The sequence below is a fragment of the Hetaerina americana genome, unplaced genomic scaffold (genome assembly GCF_022747635.1).
Source record: "Hetaerina americana unplaced genomic scaffold, ioHetAmer1.1.p SCAF_2, whole genome shotgun sequence".
Classification (NCBI taxonomy): domain Eukaryota; kingdom Metazoa; phylum Arthropoda; class Insecta; order Odonata; family Calopterygidae; genus Hetaerina; species Hetaerina americana.
In genome coordinates this window covers 102,628,522-102,654,827 of record NW_027286763.1, presented here as the reverse complement: position 1 = coordinate 102,654,827, position 26,306 = coordinate 102,628,522, and the positions used below count along the sequence as shown (strand labels likewise).

The 26,306-nt window shown below is 35.7% G+C and overlaps 1 protein-coding gene across 1 annotated transcript; it reads right to left on the bottom strand.

Annotated features, from left to right (window-relative positions):
* Positions 1-26,274, bottom strand: LOC139688352 (SID1 transmembrane family member 1-like). Its single transcript, XM_071585881.1, has 17 exons — positions 25,694-26,274; positions 25,447-25,589; positions 24,853-25,026; positions 22,694-22,838; positions 20,613-20,696; positions 16,453-16,682; positions 16,174-16,238; positions 15,931-16,066; positions 15,671-15,818; positions 14,288-14,470; positions 12,346-12,466; positions 9,512-9,751; positions 6,467-6,577; positions 5,864-5,991; positions 4,995-5,105; positions 2,817-2,930; positions 1-512 (listed from the first exon to the last, which is right to left on the bottom strand). Exons 1-17 carry the CDS (start codon positions 25,910-25,912, stop codon positions 450-452), a joined length of 2,415 nt encoding a protein of 804 aa, XP_071441982.1. The 5' UTR covers positions 25,913-26,274; the 3' UTR covers positions 1-449.
* Between the last annotated feature and the right edge of the window lie 32 nt (positions 26,275-26,306).

Below are 26,306 nucleotides of genomic sequence, written 5' to 3'. Positions count from 1 at the left end.
TTGGATGTACAAAACATTCATTCTTATTTCTCATACAATCATTCACATATTTCTTACAGCAGGTAACATGCAAAATTTCCATTCTTCCATTACTTTATCACAAGTAGTCCTGAAAAGGGCATTTCAATAGAGAATGCCCCACCTGAGCCATGCCTAATGACAATAGCCCTTTATTTTTGCACTGACAGTTCCATTATAACCTATTTACATCATTAGCAAAAATAATAAAAAATATTAATGACAGCAATTATCTCCATGTTAATATGGTATAGTTATCATATTTAGCAAAATATATTCCTCAAAATCGACAGATGCATACTCATCATTTACCTCATTAAATAAAATGAGATTGCAAATAACAAGGAATAAGTCGACATTCATAAAAAAAAGTACTATGACAATACATGACAAAGAAATCATACTGAGAGTAAATGTAAAACCAAGTAAAATCAAAATACAGGAATGGCATCCCTAGGTGTATGGATTAGATCATCATCTAAAGTCAGCAACACCTGAAAAGATGCCAAAAAAATAGAAATATTAAAAACCTGATTAGAAATCGATGAGGAATGCACCACATTGTAATTTTAAGCAGTAACTCTGGTTTATCATTCATTAAACTTGTTCTCTGGTAATTTGTACCTTGTAAGCAGTTTTTTAGGGGCAAATTACCTTTTGGGAAGCTGAATTTCCCCCTTTGGTAAAGGGACTTCATAAAAAATTTGCTAAGCATAAGTACCAAAAGCTAATCATTCAGTGATACTTGAGCCAAATGATTCCAGCTGATTTTGAAATGAAGCAGAGAACAGAGTGACAATCCTTGAGGTCACTACAGTACAATCATGTCATGGGAAGAAAATTTTTGATGATGATACTATGCCTTGAAACCTCAGTCGTAAGATTAAAATATTGAGTGGAATTAACAAAGCTGCATTTTTCTTTGAGTAATGGATAAGTTTCACATAGTCAAACCTGAAATTATGAAGTAAACTCATGCAGCTTGGAATTTAAATATAGTTATGACTAATTTTTAACTTGAATTGGTTGTTAAGTTCAATTAGTAGTTAAACCAAGACAGCTAAGACCTGGACAGGCAAGAATGAAATGGCAAGGGGTGGATTGAGCATGAGATAGGAGTCAAGAATTAAAACAACTTTGAAAATTCCTTGCAATAAGTTATTAACAGTGAATTTTGCCATTTACAGGAATCTTGCAAGAGCAGAGCTTTCTACAGTTCTCCAACAGATAGGGAGATAGCACCCTTTGATTGCCTGCAAAGAAACCAGAGACCTTTGATTCATAATTCTTAAGTCTCTCCCTTTAGAAATGTGAATGAAAACTGTGGATTCTAGTTTTCTTTCTCAGAGTATACACATGAGTAAGGTGTAGCATTGCATCAAAATGCATAAGTAAAGTAGCATTGCATCAAAATAGGTTTTAGACATTCTTCCACTCATACACTTTGCATAGATTAGTAATATTATCATACTGTACCAGTAAGAGTGATGCAGTGTTTGTTGTAAAATTGAGTGCTATAAACTAAAACTAAATACAATATTTAACAGCATTTAAAAAGTGCCCTTTTCCCTCAAAATTATGGTTGAAAAAATCGTCCACATCTCATGTATTAGGAATGTATTACATCTCATGGAGGTTAGGAAAAGGCGTAAGACAGGTTTGTCCATTATCACCAGTGCAGTTCAACATATATTTGCAGGAAATGATTTAAGAGGCATGGGAAGAACTGGAGGTAGGAATGAAAGTCTGAGGGGAATTTGTAAGATCAGTTGGGTTTGCTGATGAGCAAGCTCTAGTTTGTCAGTCATCCAAGGGGTTTCAAGCATTGGTGAGTAAATTGGAAATTCACTGCGATAGATAAGGGATTAGAATCAATATTAATATTATTAAGATTACACAATTTTTCAGAAAGATAAAGGCTAAGGTTAAAATTCAAAGAGGGCAGAAACTGGAACAGGTGGAACAGTTTACGTATCTCGGTAGTGTTTTGGACCAACACGGTCAAAGTAGTAGGGACGTAGGGAGAAGAATTGCACTTGGAAAAGAGGCTTCCACAAGGAGGAGGGAGTCGATGACAGGGACGTTGAGTAAGGATGTTAACAAAAGACTTGTTAAAACTTTGATATGGAGCATAGTTATGTAAAGCGCGGAAACGTGGTCACTGAAGCAGGATGATAGACGTAGATTAGAGTCTTTTGAAATGTGGTTGTGGAGAAGGATGGGATTGAAATGGACTGAAAGGAAAACAAATGAATAAGTGCTAGGTATGGTAGGAGAAGAGAGGGAATTGTTGGGAGAAATCATAAGGAGACAGGAGAAATGGATCAAAGCATATTGATTGGCAGTGGGATCTTGAATACTGTAATTGAGGGGAGAATGTTATGCAAACGAGGAAAGGGCAGGAATAGAACAGGGATGTTGGGTTATGTTTTCTTAGGAGAAACAAAATATTTATTTGGTAGTTGTATCCATTCAAAATCTACCTTAACCGGTAATTTACCTAATCAAATAAATAATATTATTATTTGAGTGAAGAATGTCATAATTGGGATGCTTATTATTAAGTTCATCATGGTTATGTAAAATTTGCCTCAAAGAACTCTGAGAGCAAATTCTACTGTATATATTTAAAATAATCAATATGGAAGAATGGAAAAATGTTGTTTCTTGGATTATTAACACCAAATCTGTTCACAAAATATATATCTTTTTCAAAAATAAAAAGACAAACAGCTCTATAATGGCAGATAGAAAAAGCAATTCCTTCAAATTGCATCGCTGAATTATTTGCTACCTACCATGAATGAAAAAAACATGCTGGCAGCAGACAAGAAGTGCCACACATCATGATTGTCAAAGAAGTTAAGAATTAAACATGGCTGGTTGTATGTTCTTGACTGTGCAGGAGTCAGCTGAAAGAAATGAATAGGAATATTAAGCAAGAGAATAATGATTAAAAGAGTTAAGCACATAATTTAAAGCAAGGGGAAAACTAAAAATTTTCTTTTTAGCTCAACATTTAGAAACACTAGCATAACATTTAGAAACTTTTTCTTACACCATGATTTGATGGAACTCATTGTCTAAACAACCTCTTCAGTTAATTTTTTCTCCAGATCCCTGGTTTATTCATTTGTCAACTTACATATATGGTCTAATATGTCAAATATATATGGTCTAAATTTTCAATTGACCTTACTGTTTCAATTTTGTATTGTAATTTAAATTTCATGTAAATGTCATTTTACCTTTCCTGAAACTCCTCTCCCTTGAAACCCAGCCAGAGAACCTGCTGGCCATCTGTTTGACTACCCAGCAAAAAATAAGTCATACTACGAGGGTACCCTACCCAACAAAAAAACAAATATTTTGGAACAAATTGAGTAGCTTCAGGCATGATGTGGTGGAAGTCGAACATAATGAATAACTGATTGAAGCACTTTTCCACTTGATAAAAATAAATGCAATAATTTATTGTTTTCCTAAATATATGGAAGAGAAAACAACAAAAAATAACTTTTTTATCAAAACTGTATTTATTAAGTGTTTATGTAAAAAAATAGCTCCAACACATTCATATTAAACTTCACATAAATTTCTCAATGCAAACATTTGAATTCATCAAAAAAAGTCCTGGCACTTTTAATGTATACCAGTCAAAAGTAGCTGGCACTAAAATAGTTAAAATAATCACCTGCCTAAATACAAATATTATAAAACCTACATATCACTTACTTAATAACCACTCTTTTTTTTAATTGACCGTAATTTGCTCTAAATAACATGCAGGACTAAAACAATACAGGGCTCAGTGCCAAAATCCAGACAAAATTCAATTGAAATTGCCACCATTTTATCCCACATGCAGAGGTCACACCCTTTGTACCCAAATATGCTTGATATTTGTGCCAAAGTGTCATAACCTCAAAATGGTGACAATACTGAGAACAAATTCGGAGTAAAACTGAAGAGCTGTGATCATTGAAAGAGTATGTGCTAGTCACTAGGTGACAGAAATCATTTAGCTTTTCGGGTAGTCGAGATTGATGGTATATGATATCATTGCAAAGTATAATGAGTCAGAAAAGCCCAACAATGGTTTTGCAACTCTGGCGAGGAAAACTCACTCGAAGGGGCTCATTGTCAGGACGCCCAAACATCCTCGAACGGAATCATGGGCTCATTTTTGATGATCTAGGGCAATTTGTCAGAAAATTGCCGTTGGTTGTTGGTGAGAGTGAAAAGACTACGCTTTGAATCGTGGAGGAGGCCCTATGCTACAAGTCTTACACTGTTTAAATAAGACTGATGCTTTCCAAAACCAACAGGGTAAAAAGCAAGTTGAACATTTCAAACCTGCTTTTGTGTTCCTTAAAACACAATGCTGCCATGCGAATCAATTTTTTTCTGACAAAAAATTTTTATGGCCCAGATTTACATTAGTTGGACTAATATGTGTGGAGCGTGGTCGAAAAGCTCACCAACAAGTCTAGACATCCAAATGTTATTTCATTGAGAGCCATTATTGAAATGACATTTGCTGACGAGGACTGTGGTGCATAAAAATGCAAACACTTCGGACTGAGAATGGAGGCTGTCATTCAAGCACATGGGGGATACATTGAATAAATTTGTGGTTTAAGGCAATACCAACAATTTAGTACAAAATTTTGCGAATGTTTTCATTTTTGTCACAAAAAATCTTTGGAAAAATTGTTTAATTTGAACGGATTTTGGCACCGCACCCTGTATTATTAAGTATGAATGCCACAAAAACACCCTGATTATATTCAACCTTCCCTTCTATTAATAATGTTCTCCTCACTTCAATGGCATCCCACACATCTCTCCCCTTTCTGAAGCTAAACTGATCTTTGCCTAGTTAGCCATTTGCACTATTTTGTAACCTTCTCTTGATGATGCTATTACTATTACTTAAAATTTTCAGAAAACAAACTTTATATTATAAGACTAACCTTCCAAGATATTGATTTGTGAACAAAAAAGTAGAGAGCAGCTATCCAGGCAGCGAAAGACAACAGAATGTAGAGTGATGGTTGGAGAAGTATTCTTTCCCTGCTGCAAAGCTGATAATACAAAAAAAATAATTACATGTCACTATGAGAACACTAGTGATGCATGAATAAGAACAAAAGATGAAAATTATGATACTGATACCTACAAGCCAAAACTATTCAATCAAAAGAACACATTAATGAGAAGAGAAATCATTTAAGATTGAAGAAAAGAGGAAAAATAATAGCTTATTTTACCAAGGAGTTAGACAAAGATTCAACCCATAGTCAGCACAAATGGTACTATACAGTGTACATTTGTGGTTTTAAAATAGCACGCAAACATGAATAGAATGAATATAAGTTGAGAATTAAATATATTTATAAGTAACATTATTAATTTCAAGATGTTTTGAAAATTGTAACTGAAATACTATAGTATTGTGCAGTTCGATTGACCTTAAATACATGTTCTTGTTTGGCCTATGTAAAGACAAAACACCACATTGAAAAAAAATCCATTTTCAACCTGTATTCTTGATGATTTCATCAGAATTTTACGCATGGTAAGGGTACATAATTGTAGCTGAAAATATATTTTCCCATCATTTAAAAGAGAGAGGCAAACTTCAAATGCCACCAAATGAATCAAATTCTTTATTTTTAGCTTCAACAAAACGTGGAAATATTATTTATCAATAAGACTAAGTAAGATATAAGGGAACATGTTAAGATATTATACACATAAGCATTAAAATGCAAAAAAGGAACTTTTGGGCTGATTTCCGAGGTTTGGATGTATAAACAATACATGCATACACGCAACATACCTTCATAACAATGTAGAACAATAGGTAGAGGATTAAATTCGCCATGAATATACTAAGCAGATAGGAAGCAAAGTCTAAAAAGCTGTACTTAATTCCATATGCAGCCAAAGCCCAGTTGCAGATATTACCTGAAAAACAAGATTCACATTGAGTGCACCTTTCTTGCCATTCCGTTAATGATGAAATACTATTATTATTAATAAATTCAACTACTTCAGGCTTCACTTCAGGGAAGTTTTGAATGTTCATAATTAAATACAGATGCACCTCTTCATTTCCAAAGATGTTTATAGGCATGAGTCATTTCAATGAGTTTAAGGCATCATTACATAGGAAGATGGTGGGGGAGGAGAGGTAGGTAATGAGGGGGGTTCATCAAGGGGAACTATTTTATGTACATATAAACAAACTCCATGCTCAGTCTTTGTACCTGATGATGCTGTAACGTAGTGAAACGCATCACACTAATTAACATCTGTGGAAAACTACCATTGCATCTGTGTTTTAATATGAACCATACTTATTATTACTCCCTAAATCCCAAAGAAAGAACTGCACTAAAAACTTATAACGAATTTTGTGAAAAATAAATGCTGTACTTACCCAATACAAGTAGTACCATTCTATTAGGATACCTTGGGGTAATACTTTGTAAAGGCCTTTGTCGAAATTCACTCCACCATAGAACTGAGACACGTCTTATTGCCTTCAACTCTGAAAGCCAAAGGAGATTCCTTATTGAAGCTTCTTGTTCAACAAAATATGTAAGAATAATTACTGAAACACTACAATGGATATTAGTTATACTTTTAATTTAATCTTTTTCACAAAATTTTTACAGGAATTGGAAATGCACCATTTTCCTAATTTTTGGGAGCTTTTTCAAGCTTGTTGCCATCTGTTATTGAAACTCTTCACTCCTCCCTGCCTATCTCTCCACTAATATTTATCTACACATGTAAAACAACCTCTTTCAATTAAATAACTGTAACATTAAATTGATTGAACAGCATGATTCCATTGAAACAATTGGCCCAGTATATACAATAAGAGTTACATGCGGAAAAGAGACTTATTTAAGTGCTACATTAATGTAACAGACATCATTCATCCATCCACTACTGCTAATACAAGTCTGCTAAAGTTATGGATGCACAAATTCTCCTTTACTTATCAATAATTTCCAAATGAAGCTTATCAAATTAAATGTGTGACACTCCAAAGTATACAGTCGGAGGAAATTAGAAGTAGGATTGTAACACTATTCATGCCACCATCATCATCAACATCAGTATTTCAATATCAACATCAGTATTTCAATCCTAAGATTGGTTTATTGCAACCCTTCATTCTTTTTTGTTCAGTTTTTATTCCCCCTCCCCCCTGATATACCTTCTCTGTTTTACTGTCATCTTAACTTTCCTGTAAACTTGCCTTTGGCCTTTCTTGTAGGATCTTTACTTCAGTTTTCCTTCCATTGTGTTTCTAACTAATCCATTTTGCCTCACGATGAGTCCAATCCTTCTAGGTATTCTTTACCATAGACTTCTTAATCTTGCACTTTCCTTTCCTGCTCTTCTGTAAATTTTCTTGTTCTTCACTTTGTCTCTCCATTTAAACTTCACCATTCTCCTCCAGCATCATGTTCCAAAGGCTTCTATTCTTCCCTGGTCACCCTTTCCATTATTTCAATCTTCTGATCCATGGAGTTCCATGCTCCTTATGAATGAACGACGCACCTTTGACCAACTGCTTTCTGGTATGCAACATGAGATTCTTGAACATAATAGTTGTCTTAACTCCATGAATGCCTTCTTATTTTGAGCTATTCTTCACTTGATGTCCATTGAACTTCTTCTATCCCAAGTTACACTGCATCTCAGGTAGATGAAGGATTCCCTTTGCTCTAATTTCACTCCTCTAATCTAGATATCTGCCTTCAGCTTCTCTCTTCCACACAGAAGGATTTTAGTTTTCTTCTTGTTGATGCTCATATTCCTGAAGTGCTTGCTTGTTCTCTCCGGTTTATGCAACTACTGCAATGCCATCTCAAAACCAGAGCATGGTAGTTTCTTTGCTGTTCACCTGGAGTCCTTCAATGCCCAATTTTTATCCTTCTTTCTTTTCCTCTTCTAGATATAACTGCCCAGAAAAAAAATAGAAAGTACGGATTCTGTACGCATGCATTAACTTCCTAACTTCTCTAATTTTCTACGATAAATACTCTTATCACCTTTCTTATTTTACTTTACACTTATCAATGTTTTCCAGGTCAACAGCAATCATGACATGGTTGTGACAATATTTTTTGCACAAATCACCCGAACTCCTCAAGCACAACTTTGGCACTTGCCAACAGCACATTTCTTAAATGTCTCAATGACAATGATAATGGGTCACTGAAAGTATATTGCCACCATGCACATATTCATTTGATGCACATGCATTCAGTGCATCCATGTTTGGGTTTCATCCATGCACTTTCACTTTATAGCATAATTATCTCAGTCCCGACAACACTTGAGAATATTCCGAACTGGGCTCATTGATATTGCATCAGCAAGTTCATCACTTGACCCAGTGGTCAAGGTTCTTTCCCCTTAAATGCTACAGCAGCACCTACATCTACAGTGTACATGTTGTGGGACAGCCTTTCCATGAAAGTCCATCCATCCCTCCCTGCCTTTCCTCTCTGCCTGAGAAACAGATAACAACTCTCAGCAGGGAAAAGGTCAAAGTTTAACCATTGTCAGCCTATACCTCATTAGTCACTGCCTAATTGATCTGATGTGATTGCTTTTCACACATACAGTATCTTTCATATTTACTTCCAGAATTTTGAAGGTTTATTATTTTATTACTTCAACCATAGAGTAAAAATTAGCATATTTCCACTCCAAAACACTCTCTCTCTTTTGAATGCACATTGGGTGAACTCGATGTCTACACCCTTGGTGATGTGGCAGATTTCAATCCTGGATTCAAGTTGTTGCCAAGCACATTGCAGCACATCACAATCAAAAGCAGCCACAACATGTTTGATCCATTCTTGCCCATACGCTAAGTCATGTGGCAAAGGAAGAGCAAAGACATCATCTTTTATGTGACCTCAAAAGAATAGGTCAGATGGGATTAGGTCAAGTGAGCGTGGAGCCATAGAAAAAGGTGGGCATCTCACAAAGCACATCAATTCAAAGTCCAGCATCAAGGTAATCATGAATGTCTCCAAGAAAATGTGCGGGAGCCATATCTTGTTGCAAAATGAAGTCTGCATTATTTTCCTGTAATCGGGCACCAGCCAACGTTGCAACACTGGTATACTACTGTATCAGTTGTATTTGTAATAAATAACATATGTATAATACCAATACAAAATGTTTGAAACCCCAAAGGTAATTATGAATTACCTCGTATTTTAGGAGCTTAATTTCAAACTTCTGCCTTTTTTGTTAAATTATTAAACCTAAATTTTAAGTAAATTTGATAGCCCATTTGCTCATTGCATGGTGCGTCTGGTTAGGTAATTTTTTTGCGTGCTGTTATTATATACTACTAATTCTTAGAATAAAGAAGAATAAAAAGTACCTAGAGAGGAAGTCATTGAATAGCCACACACAGTGAGCTCACTTATAACCAAACTAAACTCACCTATAGACCACCGCCTCATATAGTAAATATGAGCACTCATAATAAGGCAGGTAATGATATGAAGGGCAGCAAATCCAATCCAAAAGAAGGTGGAAGGTCCAAGGACACCCCACATTCCAATGAATACCACCCCAGCAAGAGCAGCAAATGTAGCATAGGCTTTTGCATTGATGTCTGGATGACGTGTCTGATAAATCTTTACCATGCACAGCACTGACATCACATACATGAAACTTGTGTCTATGGGAAAAAAAATTGGAAGGAAAAATATTGATATAAGTAAAAAAGTATACATAATGGGTATAAAATGACTGACTGGTCCATTAAGTACCTAAATCTAAAAATGTTCACTTCTAACTATATTTATGAGGGCGGTTCAATAAGTACCCATGTTAGAAATGAAGAAACCATTTTTTCTAAAACATTTTTTTTTATTTTTCAACATAGTCCCCTTTCAGAAAGATACACTTCTCCCAACTTTCCGGCCATTTTTTTAACCCCTCCAAAAAATAGGATTTGTTGAACTCTCCAAAATATGCCTGTCTCGGCGATAACTTCCCCGTTCGAGGGAGCCAGATCGGCTGAATACGGGGGGTATGGCAGCAATTCATGGTGTAGTTCATGCAGTTTGGCGGCCAGTTCGAAGTTGACAGCCGGATCAGCTTGTTGTCAACTGTGAGCAATCGCGGCACCCATCGGGCCGACAATTTTTTTATCGCCAACTTATCATGTAATATATTAATTGCCGTTCTGATCGACACACCCATGGCCTCTGCTACTTTGCGCACTTTCGTTTGTCGTTTCTCAAGCTTGCAGTTTCGGAAACTTCCGCCCTTGAGTTAAGTGACAAACCAAAACAGTGGCGCAAAATGACCTTTCTGGGAAAAATATCGTACGCGGCCGCCAAAAAAATCCCAGTGGACAAATACCGTATCACCTATGCTACTCCATCCACGCTAGGCAAACAGTTAATCAACGCCAAAAATGACGTACCCAACCGGAAAAAGAGTGGCGTCTATCGGTTAAAATGTAACGACTGCCCAGCCATGTACATCGGGAGGACTTCGGAGCCTTGAAATAAGAACGGATGAACACCGGAAGTGCTTCGAAGCGGGCAAGGATCATTCTTTGTTCGCCAGACATCTCCTTGAATATGGTCATTATAGCAATTTCGCTCCAGAAATTTTGCACTTCGAAGATAAGGAGAGGAGACTGGACGCCCTCGAAGCGTTGGAAATCGTCCAGCATTCCCGAAGAAAGACGTTACTGGTTAACGACCAAATTCTCCCATCCCACTCCCCATTTTTTTCCATTCCCTTTGAGTCCATGGGACTACCCAATGTAAGACGCTGATGAGGAGGAGATGGAATTTCCCCTTCCCCCCCTTTTCCTCCCGGTACGCTGGCCTCCCCCGCAGGAGGCCTTTCCAACGTCGACCCTTGGAAACCAAGCCAGGTAATGAGGACGTTACCTAGAATCCAGCAAAGCCCAACCGGTCAACGCCCAGCCAACGACACCAGTGACCGACTATGACGCACAGGATACAGCGGAATTTTCGGCTCATGGACCTCCCCCCTCCCATCCTCTACCAGAGCCCTCCCTCCCCCCCTTTTCTTCCCCCCCCCCCCGTTTTCCTCCTTCTCTCTCCTTACCCAACACAAACACCCCTCTCTCTCTCAAACCTCCCTCTACACTCTTTTCCCTCTCCCCCCCCTCTCGCCCCTCCCGCTTCCCTTCTCCTCCGCTCCTAAACCCCTACCCCCCCCCCATTGCTTGTCATATATATAGGATATGTAACTCTGTATAGTCACCTGAAGATGACATTAAGTGTTTGAAACCCGGGTCGTGAATAAATCTCTATTCAAGTGAAATTTGCATAGTTTGTTTCCTTTCCAGCATCCAACTTTGCTTTTATCTCCTCGCATTTCTTTCCATCCAAAAACAAAAAGCAAATTACCGAACGATACTGCTCTTTTTCCATCTTAGAAAATCACGAAACATGTCTTACTTGAATGAGTGCCAAATCCAAACTAACCTATAAATCAGTCTGAAATTTGTTTCATTGTCGTTTGATAGATGACAGCACACGATGATAACATAAACTTCCCACAGGAACGCCCTTTGTTGTCAAACACGGGTACTTATTGAACCGCCCTCATACACCAACATTGCCACTTGAGCTAACCTCCAATTCCAATTTAAAAAAAAAGTTGAAAATCTTCACAACCAACATATACATTAAGATATAGGTGGGAGAAGCAGAAGAATGAAGAAAAACTGTTCTATCTCCAAAGGTACAATAGAATACTGAAGACCACTATTGAAGTGTAGAGGTGAGGAATCACAGAGGAAGGCCAAGGTTGAATTAAATGAAGCAAATGATGGAAAATGATGGTGCAAGGAGCTCTGAGGGAACAAATAGATTGGAAGGGGACGGGAGAGTTGGCAGATCTTCTACAAACCAATCCTTGGATTGACAACACACAATGATGATCATAACTCACTGCTAAATACAAACTAAAAAGGAAAATACGTTTGATTAATAAGAATTAAAAAAAAATTAATTATGAATGTTCTAAAAACTGAATTTAAAGATTTAGGCTAGAATAACCTGTTCAATTTAATGCCAAAGAAAACTATTTTGCTTATATCCAATGAAATATCCAGAGAAATCCATTCCCATGTATTACTTATACAGACACACTTAAAGAGGACACAAATTTAGGTCATCACAGAGTAGAAAAACATACCACGGGAATATCTAATAATAGACCTTAATTTAATCTTCTGTTTATGCACAAGTTTAAAAAAATAAGAATAAGGGGCAAGCTTACCGAATTGGAAATTTGAGTGATTTGGGCAAACATGATATGATGCACTTAATACACCCTCCATCATGAGGGCAGCTCCCATAGCATAGAACAGGCCAAAATGCTGTGGTATCCCAAGATTTCTCTGCAAACAAAAGATGAACAAAATACTGAGGTGTTAGATTGACAATTAGCATTTAGTTACAGGTAAAAACCTGTCAAGTTAAAGTGCACATGGTAAACTGTACAGTAAAGTGCACAGAATACTTTTCCTTAATAGAATGAGAGATTTTATGTACAAGAATAGACTTTGCCCAAAAAAGTAATGTTGCTAATACTGCCCACTTTCATTTGGTATATGGCAATTTGAGATAAGAAATAGCTGGCTTTATCAGGTCTGCCGCTAAGTCAATTTTGGTTTGGATGAGAACATTCTCAGCATACAAGCCCTTAAGAAAGCAGTGACTTCAGGAATCACTATTTTGTAACTTTATCTCTACCATAACCTTAATGCAAGCTATAATTATTATTGGAGTGTCATGACTATGGCTAGACAATAATGACTATGAAATACGGTCCAAGCATTTACCACCTCCTCATAAATATAAGCTGACCTGTAGCTGACCCCATTTTGGAGGTTGTATCATCCCCAGTCATTCCTTGCACTAATGTTACCGAGTAGATAAATGCAATACCAACATCCTCAAGCCGGAAAACCTCATATTTATTGCCCAAAAATTTACTTCTTTCCCTTGGTTCATTTGATATTATCCCTGCCACCTGGCTTTCTTGACCTGAAAATGACCTGCTTAACTTGAAACTAGCATTCTTTGAGGTTGCACTCTCAGACCACTAGGATGCGGACAATCTTTTTTCCTTCCTCATTCTCTAGTCTTTTTCACAAAAATGAACTTGTATAATCTGATAATTTACTACAATTTTAAAGTAATCAATGCAGATGGATTTAATGTACTTATTTTGAGGTAATCTTTCAAAGAGTCATACATATTAATTGCACAACAATTTCCATTCATCCTACTCAAAAGTGAATGCCTTGGAAGTTAAAATATCTTTAAGTGACTGGATTAACCATATTTTTTAATTGGATACAAGATTAAAAAATTAAAACATTTACAGCATCACAGCACATGAAATATACTGCAACTAGAAACAAATTCAGATTTTGCACTCAGGATTTGCAAATTATACTTGTACGACTTAGTTTACTTATTCAAAATAGTCTTACAAAGATATGCAATTCTTTTTGTTGTCTCCGGCGTAACTTTATGGAATTTGCAGTACATATTGAAACGAAATGAAGTTATTCACTTTTTAATTCCACAATGGAATTACAAAGTCATTAACTTCATTTCATTTCAATACATGTGACTCTGCTCTAATTTTTGCATCAATGATCCTCCTACAACCACAGCTCACCACTAATAACCTCAGAAAGACTAAATATCTATGGGCATTGAGATGTTGTGGTGACTAATGTACTGGCTTCCATTCCCTAGGGTGTAGGTTCAAACCCTCATGGTAGCGGGTTTATGCATTGGTATCCCATTCTCTACTTGGGGTTCCATATGTAGACAGCACCCCACATTGAGTACAACAGATGGGGCATTAAAACTGTAGACCCTTAGGTGCCTACCATTAAGAGTAGGCAAAGGCTAATGTGGTTTTCTCTTCATGCTTCCTCTATTCTCCGCAAATCCTACCTCTCTCCATCCAAATTACCAATCTATCCATAATAGTGCAAATTACCTCAGCTATCGGTCACCTCCTCAAATAACTACTACTATTAGTAACTACCCCCACTAAATGTTGTCCTTCCTCAAACTAGTAGAATTAAAAAAAAAACATTTCTGAGCTTAGCATAATAACATCTGTGGCTATGTACTTTCATCAACTATGAGCATCGATGAAATGTCAATATGTTTCGAGAAAGCATTACTTTACTTACATTGCTCCAGCCATTCTTCTGATGCAATTTCTCACGATGAATTGTGATGATGATGAAGAGCAGTCCAAGAAGCACATAACCAATATTGGAGAACACATGATTCGCATCAGAGAGTGAACCAAATGGATGCATACAGCGGAAATTGTAATAACAGAGATCTTGATTGCCGGTTTGCCGAAGGACCTGATTGTAAACAAAAGGATCCAATTACAGAAAGTAACAAAAGTTATTGCTTATTTAGTTCAATCAGCAATGGTCAATGAAATATGAAATACTGATGTATGTGTGTATGTATGCGTATGTATATGTATATATATGTATATATGTATGTACCTGTATGTGTGTGTGTATATATATATATATTTATATATATGTGTGTGTATATATATATATATATATATATATACACACACACACACATACACATATATATATATATATATATATATATATATATATATATATATATATATATATATATATATATATATATATATACACACACACACACACACACACACACACACACACACACACAATACACACACATGTGTGTATATATATATATATACATATACACATACACTCATTCACATGGAAATAGAAATACGGAAAAGGGAAGGAACACACACAAAGGATGAACACAAGAAGGTGGGGAAGGCTGAATTAAGAAGATTATAAGTGCAAAAATATTTCCTTGACCAGGACTTGAACCATGGATCTTTTGATTTTCTGAGCCGATGCTCTAACTACTTAAGCTATCAAGGAAACAAAATGGAAAATGTGGGGGTTTATGCAACCAAGTACCCCGATTCTTTGGCCAGGAGATGGCGTTAGGGAGCTGTTTCACCTACCAAAGGAGAAATGGATGATTAGAGGAAAGGATAGTAGGAAAGCAATCATACAACATCATCATGGATAGGAACAGTGCGTTTTGTGACATGCTGTGGATTTATGACGTTGTATAATTGTTTTCCCACTATCCTTTCCTCTAGATTGTTGGCCACTTTTTATTCAGAAATGAATATATATTTATTATAATGTACATATTTTTCAAGTAACTTGATCACGGGCAGTACTGTTGCCTTCCCTGCTGTCAAACTCTGACTCCTGTTGATGTTCACCTAGTTTACCGAAATATCAGAGTGCCACAAAAAATCATTATTGGCTGCAGAATAGGCACCTTACTAATAACATTTTGCTGGTTTCTAAAAATTGAAAGACTCAGATTTCACTTACAGACATAGGTTTCTGATTATATATCTAAAGTAAGATTCCAAGGGAACATTTTAACGGTGAGAATGTCTTACTTGTATCATGCCCAAACAAGTCTATTAACAGAACTATGGGCAAATAGAAGACTTGATGAAAAAGACGACTTACCGTCTGGTAGGTAAAAACCAATTGGACAACAGGGAGAGCATAGAAAACTCCAACAGTGAAAACACTCCACAAATACTGCTGGGACTTCATTTGAAGTGCACGTGGATTTTTACGAGCTAGGTCACAAACATGTAGAATTGGTTTTGTCCTGCAAAGAATATTATTAACCTGTATATAGTATTGCAATACATATTCCCAATCTGATTAAAGCTAGCACTATTGTACATATTCATCGGCAGTTAACACATTTCTGAAATTACCTGAATATATCTTTCTCATGTTCAACATCCAGCATAACATCAATGTCATCCTCATCTAATGTTGAATCGGAATGAGCCACGGAAGGTTCAGTTTCATGAGGAATTGAAGAAGCTGTTGATGCTTCACCAAAGTTATCTACAATAAATATTTACAAAAATTTCTTGATACTATACAGGAAATGAAATGGAATAACATATATACACTTCCAGCCAAGCTGTGACTAATAATAAAAATGTACTTACCAGGGGCATCTAAATCATTGATTGTGCTATTAAGAATGCCTGAAGCTATTGGCTCCTGTGGATTACTAGAGGAAAGTAATTGAGTAGATTAAGCCTATCATACAGACCCTTTGGCAAGGAGTATACTATAAGCTAATAAGAAAACTCATTATGACTAAATCTCTCAAAAATAATTATTAGTTCAATGGACCCATTCCAAATTACTGTAAGAAATTAAGTCATGCACCAACACCATGAATTCTTCCCCTAGAAACAGTTGTAGAGAAATGGCTTGCTCACCCAAATACGTTAAAGAACAGGACACCACCCGAGAAGATGTAGAATAGAAGGAAGACCATCAGTGAACTAACAGTGGCCACTAAATAGTATTGCTCAGTGATACCCGGCTGAAGGACAAATGTTAGTGACTTGTTGCGACTGCTGTCTCCAGTTGTCTGCTTCCCAGTACACTCCCAATCATCACCTTGCACAACAAACACCACATAGAGACCATGTGGATATGACTCTTTCTAAAAGAATGAGGGAAATATATTCTGACTTAGAAACAGTAGAGAACTAAGAGAACACAGCAGTGCCCCCATTTCTGAGGGTAAGCCGTACTTTCCAAAATCTCACATGATTATGTGAAATAATGAATAATACAAACTCTATACATATTGTGATTCTGGTTTAACATATATCAAAATGGTCCAGGTTAAATGCACATAGCAAAAAAAGTGTCAACAGTAAACAGGATACTAATGAAGTCAAATGAATGTTCAATCAAACATTTACAGAGCACATTCCATCTCTTGTATACATGGTAAGGGCTCATTTGGGCAGCTGGACTTCACCAAGTCATGGCCTGTTATCACTTAGAATTTCTGAAAATTCCTAATTTTCCTTCAAGTACATAATCTATCAGCAGATATGTAATAGACATAAAAGTAAAATATGTACCTATTCAAGTCCTGGAGCTGGGATGGAAGCGACACTACATCTACACTTTACCCTTTCAGCTATCACACGGTCAAATTAAAGGGGCTATAAGTTCATCAGGCGTCGGTGCAATAGGTAATTAATAGCATCAAGTATCATTTTATTGACAGGAAGTTTATCATTCTCAAGCATGAAATTTCCTTTTTCTTGTGGCCAACATTTGTTGAAATGGGAAAAAGGTTACTTTCAGGTTTGATAGGCAGGCAATTTCCCAATAACCTCTCATTATGGTCTTCCATACCAATAAAACACAAAGGTAGAATCATTTTCTCTAAGCTACGGTTTAACTGATATTATGCGTTCTTATCTAGGAGTCATGAATGCAGACATATTCACTCCAGTAGCTACCAGATTCAAGTGAGACACCTTTTCTGAGTACACCCTTCCCCAATAATTATGCATGGATTTGATCAATAGTAAAATCATAAAAGGATACTTAAGAAGTAAGCTCATTTCACCAGCAATGCTGTGCACTTGACTTGACTGACCAACTCATGTGACTCTAAGATTTGGATGTAACAATGAATCTAGATCGTGATGATTGGAAAACTTCATTTTGCTAATTAACATGGGTCGTTCAATAAGTCCTTAGGAAAAAATAGAAAAACCAATTATTTTGGGAATATTTTTTTTTATTTTTTAGAATAATCTCCTTTCAGCTGAATGTATATTTTTCCCAGCATTTCTCCAACTTTTTTCAACCGTCCAAAAAGTAGGATTTCAAAAGTTCTCAAAAGGCATCTGTATAGTTAAGACCTCTTTTGTTTTATATGAATCTTTTTCCAATGAGCCATTTTGTAAAATTTGGAAAGAAAATGAGTCACTTGGAGCGAAATCTGGCAAACACTGAGGATGTTTTAAAAATTTGAAGTTTAACTCCATATTAATTAATTTTTGCAGGTGTGCAATTTTGATGGCAAAATACACATTGCATTGACTTGATGGAAGAGAATTTTTTTCTTTGCCCAATGAGGATGTTTTTCTTTGATTTCTTCACTCTGTTGGTACAATAAAAATGCATAATTCTCTCCAATAATCCTGATGTGGATGATTCCTTGTACATCTTTGTAATCCATGGTCATCACCTAATCGCCCAAGTTCATCATCTTTGCCTTCTTTGGAGCTGGATCGCCTTTAGATATCCACTGTTTCAACTGTTAGTGGTATTAGTATATTTAGGGGAGGCGACTGACAGGCTGAGGTCACTTGCACCATTAGGGATGGATGAAAAAGGAGGGAGGGTGGAGAGAAACCCAGCATCTGCATTAGTCTACTCTTAATAAAAGGCACTAAGGGGCCCCAAGCTTAACTTCCCATCCGACGGATGGCGTACTCGCTCAAAATAATCTCCACAAAGCACCTCTAGTACGGATCGGGATACCACTGAAAAAGATATGCCATCTCCACGATTCAAACCCAGGCCCTCTGGGCAGGAAGCCAGTACGTTTGCCACCACATCATCCCGATCCTTGCATCAACTGTTCCTGTGCTTGAGTGTAACAATGAATCCATGTTTTCATCCACAGTTATGCATCGACACAGAAACTTGTCAGGATTGCAATTGAAAAGCTTCAAAGCAGCCTCAGAATCAACCACATGATTGTGTTTATTCTGCACTGAGAGCAAACACGGCACCCATCTAGCCAAGATTTTTTTCCCATACAATTTTTCATGCAAAATTGAAAACACTCTGCCTTGTGATATGCCTGTCGCCTAAACTATTTTTTGAAGTTTGATTCTTTGATCACTCAAAATACCATAAGGTACATTTTGTCAATAATTTCGAAGGAAGTCAATTTCACAGGACATCCCATAAGATGCTCATCACCTGTGGATGTACAGCCACATTTAGACTCATTTTCCAATAGCGAATAGTAGAAAACACACGAGGACATATGTCAAGAACTTCATCCAACTCAGCTTTGATATCTTTTGATTTTAAGCCTGTTAAATAGAAGTGTTTAAACAAAAGTTTGTTGCTTCAATCAACTATGATAATGAAACCATATGATGGATGGAAACTTTAACAGAAATCTAGTGAGAGATGAAGCTTACTAAAAACAAATCTGTTCCGATACTATGAGCACCATCTCTTATATTTTCTAAGGAATTATTGAATGACCCAAATAACACTCTCATACATTTATAATATTAGCTATAGTAGTGTCCCAATGAATTACCATCATTTTTTAACATTACAGGATTTATGAATAAGTACAAGAAGTCACAGTAATCAAACAGAAGGTTAGTTTGATGGGTGAGGGTAGAGCTCAGCCAATACTAAGCCCAAAGGCAAGTGGCATCCACAAATCAGGGTAAGGGGACCCATTCTTTTCTCTGTGCCACCTGCGGTTTCCCAGGAAGATCTGGTACTCAAAAAAATACATAGCTGGTGTGAATCTAGGGGTACCCAGAGGCAACACCCAAAATTGAACCTTTTATTTTGATGCAACCAATCAATAACCAATATCTGATCCAATTGTCTCATAAATACAACAAATGACACCTAATATAACACTCATAAAATAAATGGAATGACTATTAAAACTGGCCCTCAATACCTGTGAATCACTTGTTAACCGCTGGATAGCTATTGGACTATGTATGCCTAATTATCATGCAGATTGCGATTTATATTGTCTTAAAACACAATACCTTACCTATAATGTATACCAATGAATGTGGTACTGCAAATGAAATTTGCTTACCTCTGATTGTGCAATCCCTTGAAGGCCAAATGTTAGCACTCACAACATTACTACTTTTCTACATTAAAATATCTGATGGTTCCAAAGATTAATTAATTGAAGTAAAAACACCACTTTGATGGGAATTAATGAATGTGTGCTGTTGGTTCCATATTTAGTAAGATATGCATTTCCTTATTATAATCACAATTTAAAATGTATAGATGGATTAATAAGGAAGTACATTTTGTACTAATGTATCTAATTAAAATGATCTTTGTCCAGTGTTTTCAGGGGCTCAGGCGGGTGTTCGCAGTGAAAAAAATCTTTGCCTTGGAAATCCATATGGAAAATATAATAAACAAACATGTGAAATGTGCATGTGATGGACATAAGCAATTGAAAAAATAGGTCGATATAAATTAATGCATGCAAAAAAATTAAGCAATAAGAAATGTGGTCTTAGGCAAATAATGTATATGAAGAGCAATTAAATGTACAGAAAATAAATTTTCCAGTAAAACAGCCAAGGTAATGAAATCAAGTTTTTTTAAAAAATCATAATCGTAATCAATTTTTCAAAATTTCTTTACTAAACAAACCAACTTGAAAAATTTAGTTGATTGACAACATATTGAGTATGGTGATCATTAACTTGTCTTAAGTATCTCATCTCACCAATAGAAATATAAATTAAAATGGAATTTAAGTTGCCAGGTAGAAAAAAATAATAACCTGAGCACCAACTTAGAATAAAATTTAATTCCTACTCACCATTATTGTTATTCCTCCTTTGGTAAACATTGTTTCCCACTGACCTTCAAACTGAACATCTTTTTCCAAGTCAAATACAGGACACTAATATGCAAGAAAAATGGAACCAAGGGCGAATTAGAATTTATAAACAGCATTTTTTTGCTAAACTGTGGCAAGGCAATTTTTATGGGAAGAAAACTTGAAATAATAAATAATATACACAGAGACAGCAAGCTTGAAATATTGCCATTAATTCATTTACTTTAGTGTATATAAAAGACATTCTAATTATGCAGTAAGAAGATAAAATGTACGACAGAAGCATAAATTAGGTATTATCTTTTCCCTATTGTAGTATGAAGGTTAGACTAGTTTTAGGAAGGGATACACTTTTTACAATAATATTGAGAAGATTCATAGAAATGAATGGTGGAAACAATTATTATTCATTTGTTACCTTTGAAAAACTTAAGAAATAATTAAGCAAAATAGAACGAACCAAGATAATGACTGTACAAGGCCAATATTTGTGTAGACTGGATGGATTGATGACTTGGGGAAAATATCAATATGAATCAGATTTGGCAGATATCATTATAAAAGATCTCATGATCTTGTTATTCATTGCTAAACTTATGCATGCATTTCTGACATGATGTTTAAAATCAGTAATACAAAATAAGGTACAGATAGATTGCAATATGATTCCACAAAGTAAAACTAAAAAAATTTCTCACCAATGGCTGCATATGATGCATTTATAATTGAATATAATTTAGCTAAGTGAGCTTATTTGGGTATGATACTTTCAAAAGAATCATAGCATAGAAGCAAATGGGAATTATAACCCTTTGAAGCTTCAGGGAGGTTTGAACTGTGAAATGCCATGTCATAGTTTCAACCTGTAGAATTAAGTTTTTCGAACTATAGAATTTTTTTTGCTCTCTGCACTTTTCATTATTTTATTTAATGGTAGATTCTGTAATGCTAGATGCCAAGTTTTCAAAATCCATAATACGACCCAAGCAATTAGCTTTAAACATACTGAAGGACTTAATCCATCTCTAGGGTATGAGATAAATAACAGGAAAGGCAAAATAATGGCATGCCCCAGAAGTAAGAAAACAGCACTAAAAGCCAAAATACAAGAGCATAAACTACAAGAGGTGAAACAGTTCACACATTTTGATAGCATTTTGGAGGAAATGGGTGAATCATTGAGAATATTATGAAAACAATTTCAAAATAAGTAGTCAAAAGAAGCATTCACAAGTTGGGAGACAATCAATATTGAGTGAGGATGTAATGAGAGGTTAAGTGAAAACATTGATTTGAAGTTAACATCCTATGGTTGTGAAATTTGGTCTTTCAGATAAGAGGTTGATTGAAAATTGGATGCTTGATGGAGACAACAAGCTGAATGGTGTGGTAAAGAAATGAACAACAGATATAATGTGGTAGTAGGGGGCATTTTTGGAGAAAAATCAATGGAAAATGAAGTAGGCAGAATTACTAGTGTTAAATTGATATAAATTACTACTATTTAAATATAACAAAATGCATTTCCAGAAATAAATAACTAAATGAAACACTAAAACATTTGCCAAAGTAAAAGTCTATTAGCAATGACATTACAATTTAGTGCCTGACACAAATTAAAAATATAACACCTAACCTTGAAGTAATCCAACATAATCTGAAATCACTCCACTACTGAAATAAAATAAGTGTGAAAAGGAAATTTCAATTACAAATTTCATGTACTATTTCACTATTATGAATGAATTTAGCCTAAATACTTTTTATCCAATAAACATGTGCTCCCTACTTTGCACACTTGTCTGTAAATTATGAAGAACTACCATCAAATAATCAGACTCTTGACAGCTCAATTATGACTCGGGAGATAAATGGTAATTTGGATTAGGAATCAAAAATTTAAAGTAAATACTATATTGTTAACTCTTTATTACGCACATGCAAAATACGTTTGAAAATGGTTTCACTTTTGAAATACATACAGTAAAAATGGTCAGCAATGAGGCAGTGATTTGCACTATATTCACTAAGTGTAAAAATATTCCAAGGTAAAAACTTACATTAATTGTCTGAATGGAAACTGTGGTACATATATTATCCGGGGAATCTACCAGAAGAAGGGCAGTATCTGTGTCATTAGGGAAGTGGAATGCATAAAAATGTGGTCCATTTGGTGAAGCGAAAATAGTCCTGGGTTGAGAGAGCCTGCAAAAAACCAAGGCAACAAGTTGGTGAAATTCATACATTGAAAAATCACATTATTCACTTAAAATTGACCGGAAAAAATTGAAGAAACTACCATCAAATACATGGTTCTTGGGAATTCTATTTGTTGAACTGAGAATTTAAAATGACAATTAAACTCCCCTGAGCATCATGTGATAAATGGAATCGTAATTTATGCACAAAGGACAGACTAGTTTTCATAAGTCAATTCCATACAAGTGAAAACAATATAAATTACCTATTAATGACAAAAATTAACTGCTTCCCTAAGTTCTTAATCAAAAGAAATTTACAGTCTTTAACGAGCATATTTGAGCGGAACAAATAGATAATACCGTGAAGAAATTAATGCAGGGATCTATTGATTAATTTCCAATACACAGAGTCACAACTCCTTGAGAGTTCCTAGAGTAACTGTGATGTAACACCTATTTATATATGAGGGTGGTCCCAGAAGTACCCAACCTGACCTAGGGATGGCGGTAGTTGCTTGAAAAACACCGTTGTATTAGAAGTATGCAATCTATTAAGCATATTTTTCAAGTTGGAAGAAGCTGTGTAGGTTAGTATTTGTTTAGCCGTCGACAATAGTGAACGTTTCCAGTGAATTTGTGAAAATGGAGAAAATTGGTCATCGTTATGTGATACAATACTTTTATTTGAAAGGCCTCAGCCCAGCCAATATAAAAGCTGAACTGAATTCTACTCTGGGTGAGTCTCCTCCTTCGTTTATAACAGTAAAATATTAGGTGGCAGAGTTTAAATGAGGCCTTACCAGCATCGCATTGGTCGACCAAATGAGGTGACAACTCCAGAAACGGTGAAGAAAATCCACAAAGTGATACTGAATGATTGTCGACTGAAAGTGTGCGAGCTGGCAGTTACAGTAGGCATTTCAAAAAGTGTGGTACATCGCATATTAACTGAAAATTTGGACTTGAGAAAGTTGTGGGCAAGATGGGTGCTCACACTCGAGCAAAACCAGTGTCGTGAAGATGTTTCAATTAAGTGTTTAGCAAAGTTTCACAACAACAAAGCAGAATTTTTGAGCCGTTTCATAACTATGGATGAAACATGGGTCCATTACTTCACACCCAAGACAAAAAGTCAACTGACTAATCTGCTGGAGACACCTCAGCTTCTATCATGGAGAATCTTCCCTTCTACTCTGTGGGTGGTGGCTGAGTACTAATACTGGTAGCAGATACACATTTCTTACAATCCAATTACTGCAGTGGACTAGAGGCCTTACAACACTCTTAATCGGGCTCATCATATTTTAGTTTTAACAAAGAGAGTCAATTGTGTAACGAGGTTTTGACATCATCTCATGCCTTTTCTATGAGGCATCAATAGATAACTTATTTTGTACCAAAATGCAGGAATTTCCCAGTATAAAAATCATATGCCTTGACGGGTTAAACTGCATAGGACTGAAAGGTGAATCATTTTTACAGAGTGATATTTGCATTTACATTGTGGATGTCTATGCACATTAGCAAAATACACGGTTACAGTCAGAGTCGTGGTATTGCCTCCATTCTTCAAATAATTTGAAACATTTATAAATCACAAGGGTCCAATAATACCAGGTAATCTGTAATAAATTGTACCAACTCCACATTTTGTATTTTTATTTCTTGGTAAATATATCATTCAAAGTAGACAGTGATTAATATCACTAGGTAGTCAATACTATTATAAACATGACTACTTTACTTCACTTTTCTCTTTAAGTAATTTAAAAGTGATAGTTGTTTACATAAAATTCACATACTACCAATGCCACATTTAAAAAAAATTATGGAAAAAAAGTTATAAGTTACCTCAAAATGTCAAAAATTGATTACTCGTGAAAATGATCTTATTGCTTTAACTCAAGTGCTCTGAATAGCATAAATGCTTAGATTTTGTGCACTGAATTACATGAATAAAATCGATGGAGGAAAATTAATGGAATTAAATAGTGACAATAACAAAAGACTGTACTTACTCCAGGAAAAAATCTTCCATAAGTTCAACTTGAATTTTAACAGTAATATTCACTGGACTGGAAGATGACACACTGACTATGACAGTTTCCTCTTCACCAGCATATGATGTTTTGTCATCCAAAATGTAATATCTAGACGGACACAGCGTACGTGAAACCTTTTGATATTCCTTACTGTGGAAAGAACAATCATAAAAGGCCGAGTGAAAAAAGGCAAGGTAAGTTATGAATAAATCATATCAGTAACTTGTGGCATTAAAAACCACTTAAAATATTTTTCAACGGCACAATTTGGAATATGGTTTGTGAATTCGAATGTCCGACGTTCGTGACGAAGAATAACCTATTCTTTAGGGAAATATGTAAATAAATCTGCATTGACAATTGTGTCAGAGCCGCAGTAAGGCTTCGTGCAAGCTAAAAATGATTCAACCTTAGGTTTCAAAATTCCTAAAGCCAAGTCGGTTGGGTAGAGATCTTTATTCTGGAATTTTGATAGGAGATAGAAGTAAATTCATCAGTCATTACAAACAAAATAATGTACGTCGTAACTCAGAAAAAATAAATCTTACAGAAATAAGTTACTACACTTACTCAATGTTTGAATGGGTACCCACAATGAGGGGAAGTTGCCACGACAGAATTCCCTTCTGCTGCCGGACAACTACAAGGACTGGAAAGATTTTGCTTGCTGAGATACTTTCGACACTGATTCTTGCCGTCTGATTCGGTTTCCACTTAAATTAGGAAAGGAAAAAACACTCACATCGTTTTGTTGCATTGTGTATTTATAATTTATAGGTTCTTCATAGCATATTGTCAAGGCTTAATAACCACTTACCTGAGATGCGCTTAAATACTGAATTGTGTATTCAATGCTGCTATTTACTTGGTATGTATAACCTACACCGTAGAAGCCTTCCACTATCTTTGAAATGAATGAGTTTGACTTCACCGGAGATTTCGCTACATAATTATCGACTTCACTACTTTGAAATGAGCCATACATCGGCATCACTAAGACGAACAAAATAAACTTAAAGAGGCTAAGAGCACACATCGCTCTGCTTGAAAAGAAAGAAATTTTCAAAGAATGAAATCAAAACGGAATACACCCAAACAGCACTACGACGGAAGCGACAGGTAGCAACTTCTTAATACTTCCAGACATCCAAGGGAAAATTGATTAAAAACTATTAACTTCAACAACATTGCAATGATCACGATAAATTCACTAAGCACTTGTCTCACTTTTCCTACATTTTATTTATTTACTGGACAGTTAATCCTGAATTAGCAACACTAGGAATCAACTTCAAATTCTGATACTTGAAATTAAAATGAAGCACGAAAATTTCAATCTCTTACACTCTCTTCCCTCCGTCCATCATACACCGCAAGGTACTCCATTGATGACGAATGTTTTCGTAATTCCACCCCAACCTTCTGACTAT

Coding starts and splice junctions, on each gene's coding strand:
- LOC139688352 (XM_071585881.1), bottom strand. CDS start 25,912: ATGTGTGCTCTTAGCCTCTTTAAGTTTATTTTGTTCGTCTTAGTGATG. Junction 25,027..25,446: donor GGTACCCATTCAAACATTGA/GTAAGTGTAGTA, acceptor TTCTTTCCACAG/TAAGGAATATCAAAAGGTTT. Junction 5,992..6,466: donor AATGGTACTACTTGTATTGG/GTAAGTACAGCA, acceptor CTTGTTTTTCAG/GTAATATCTGCAACTGGGCT.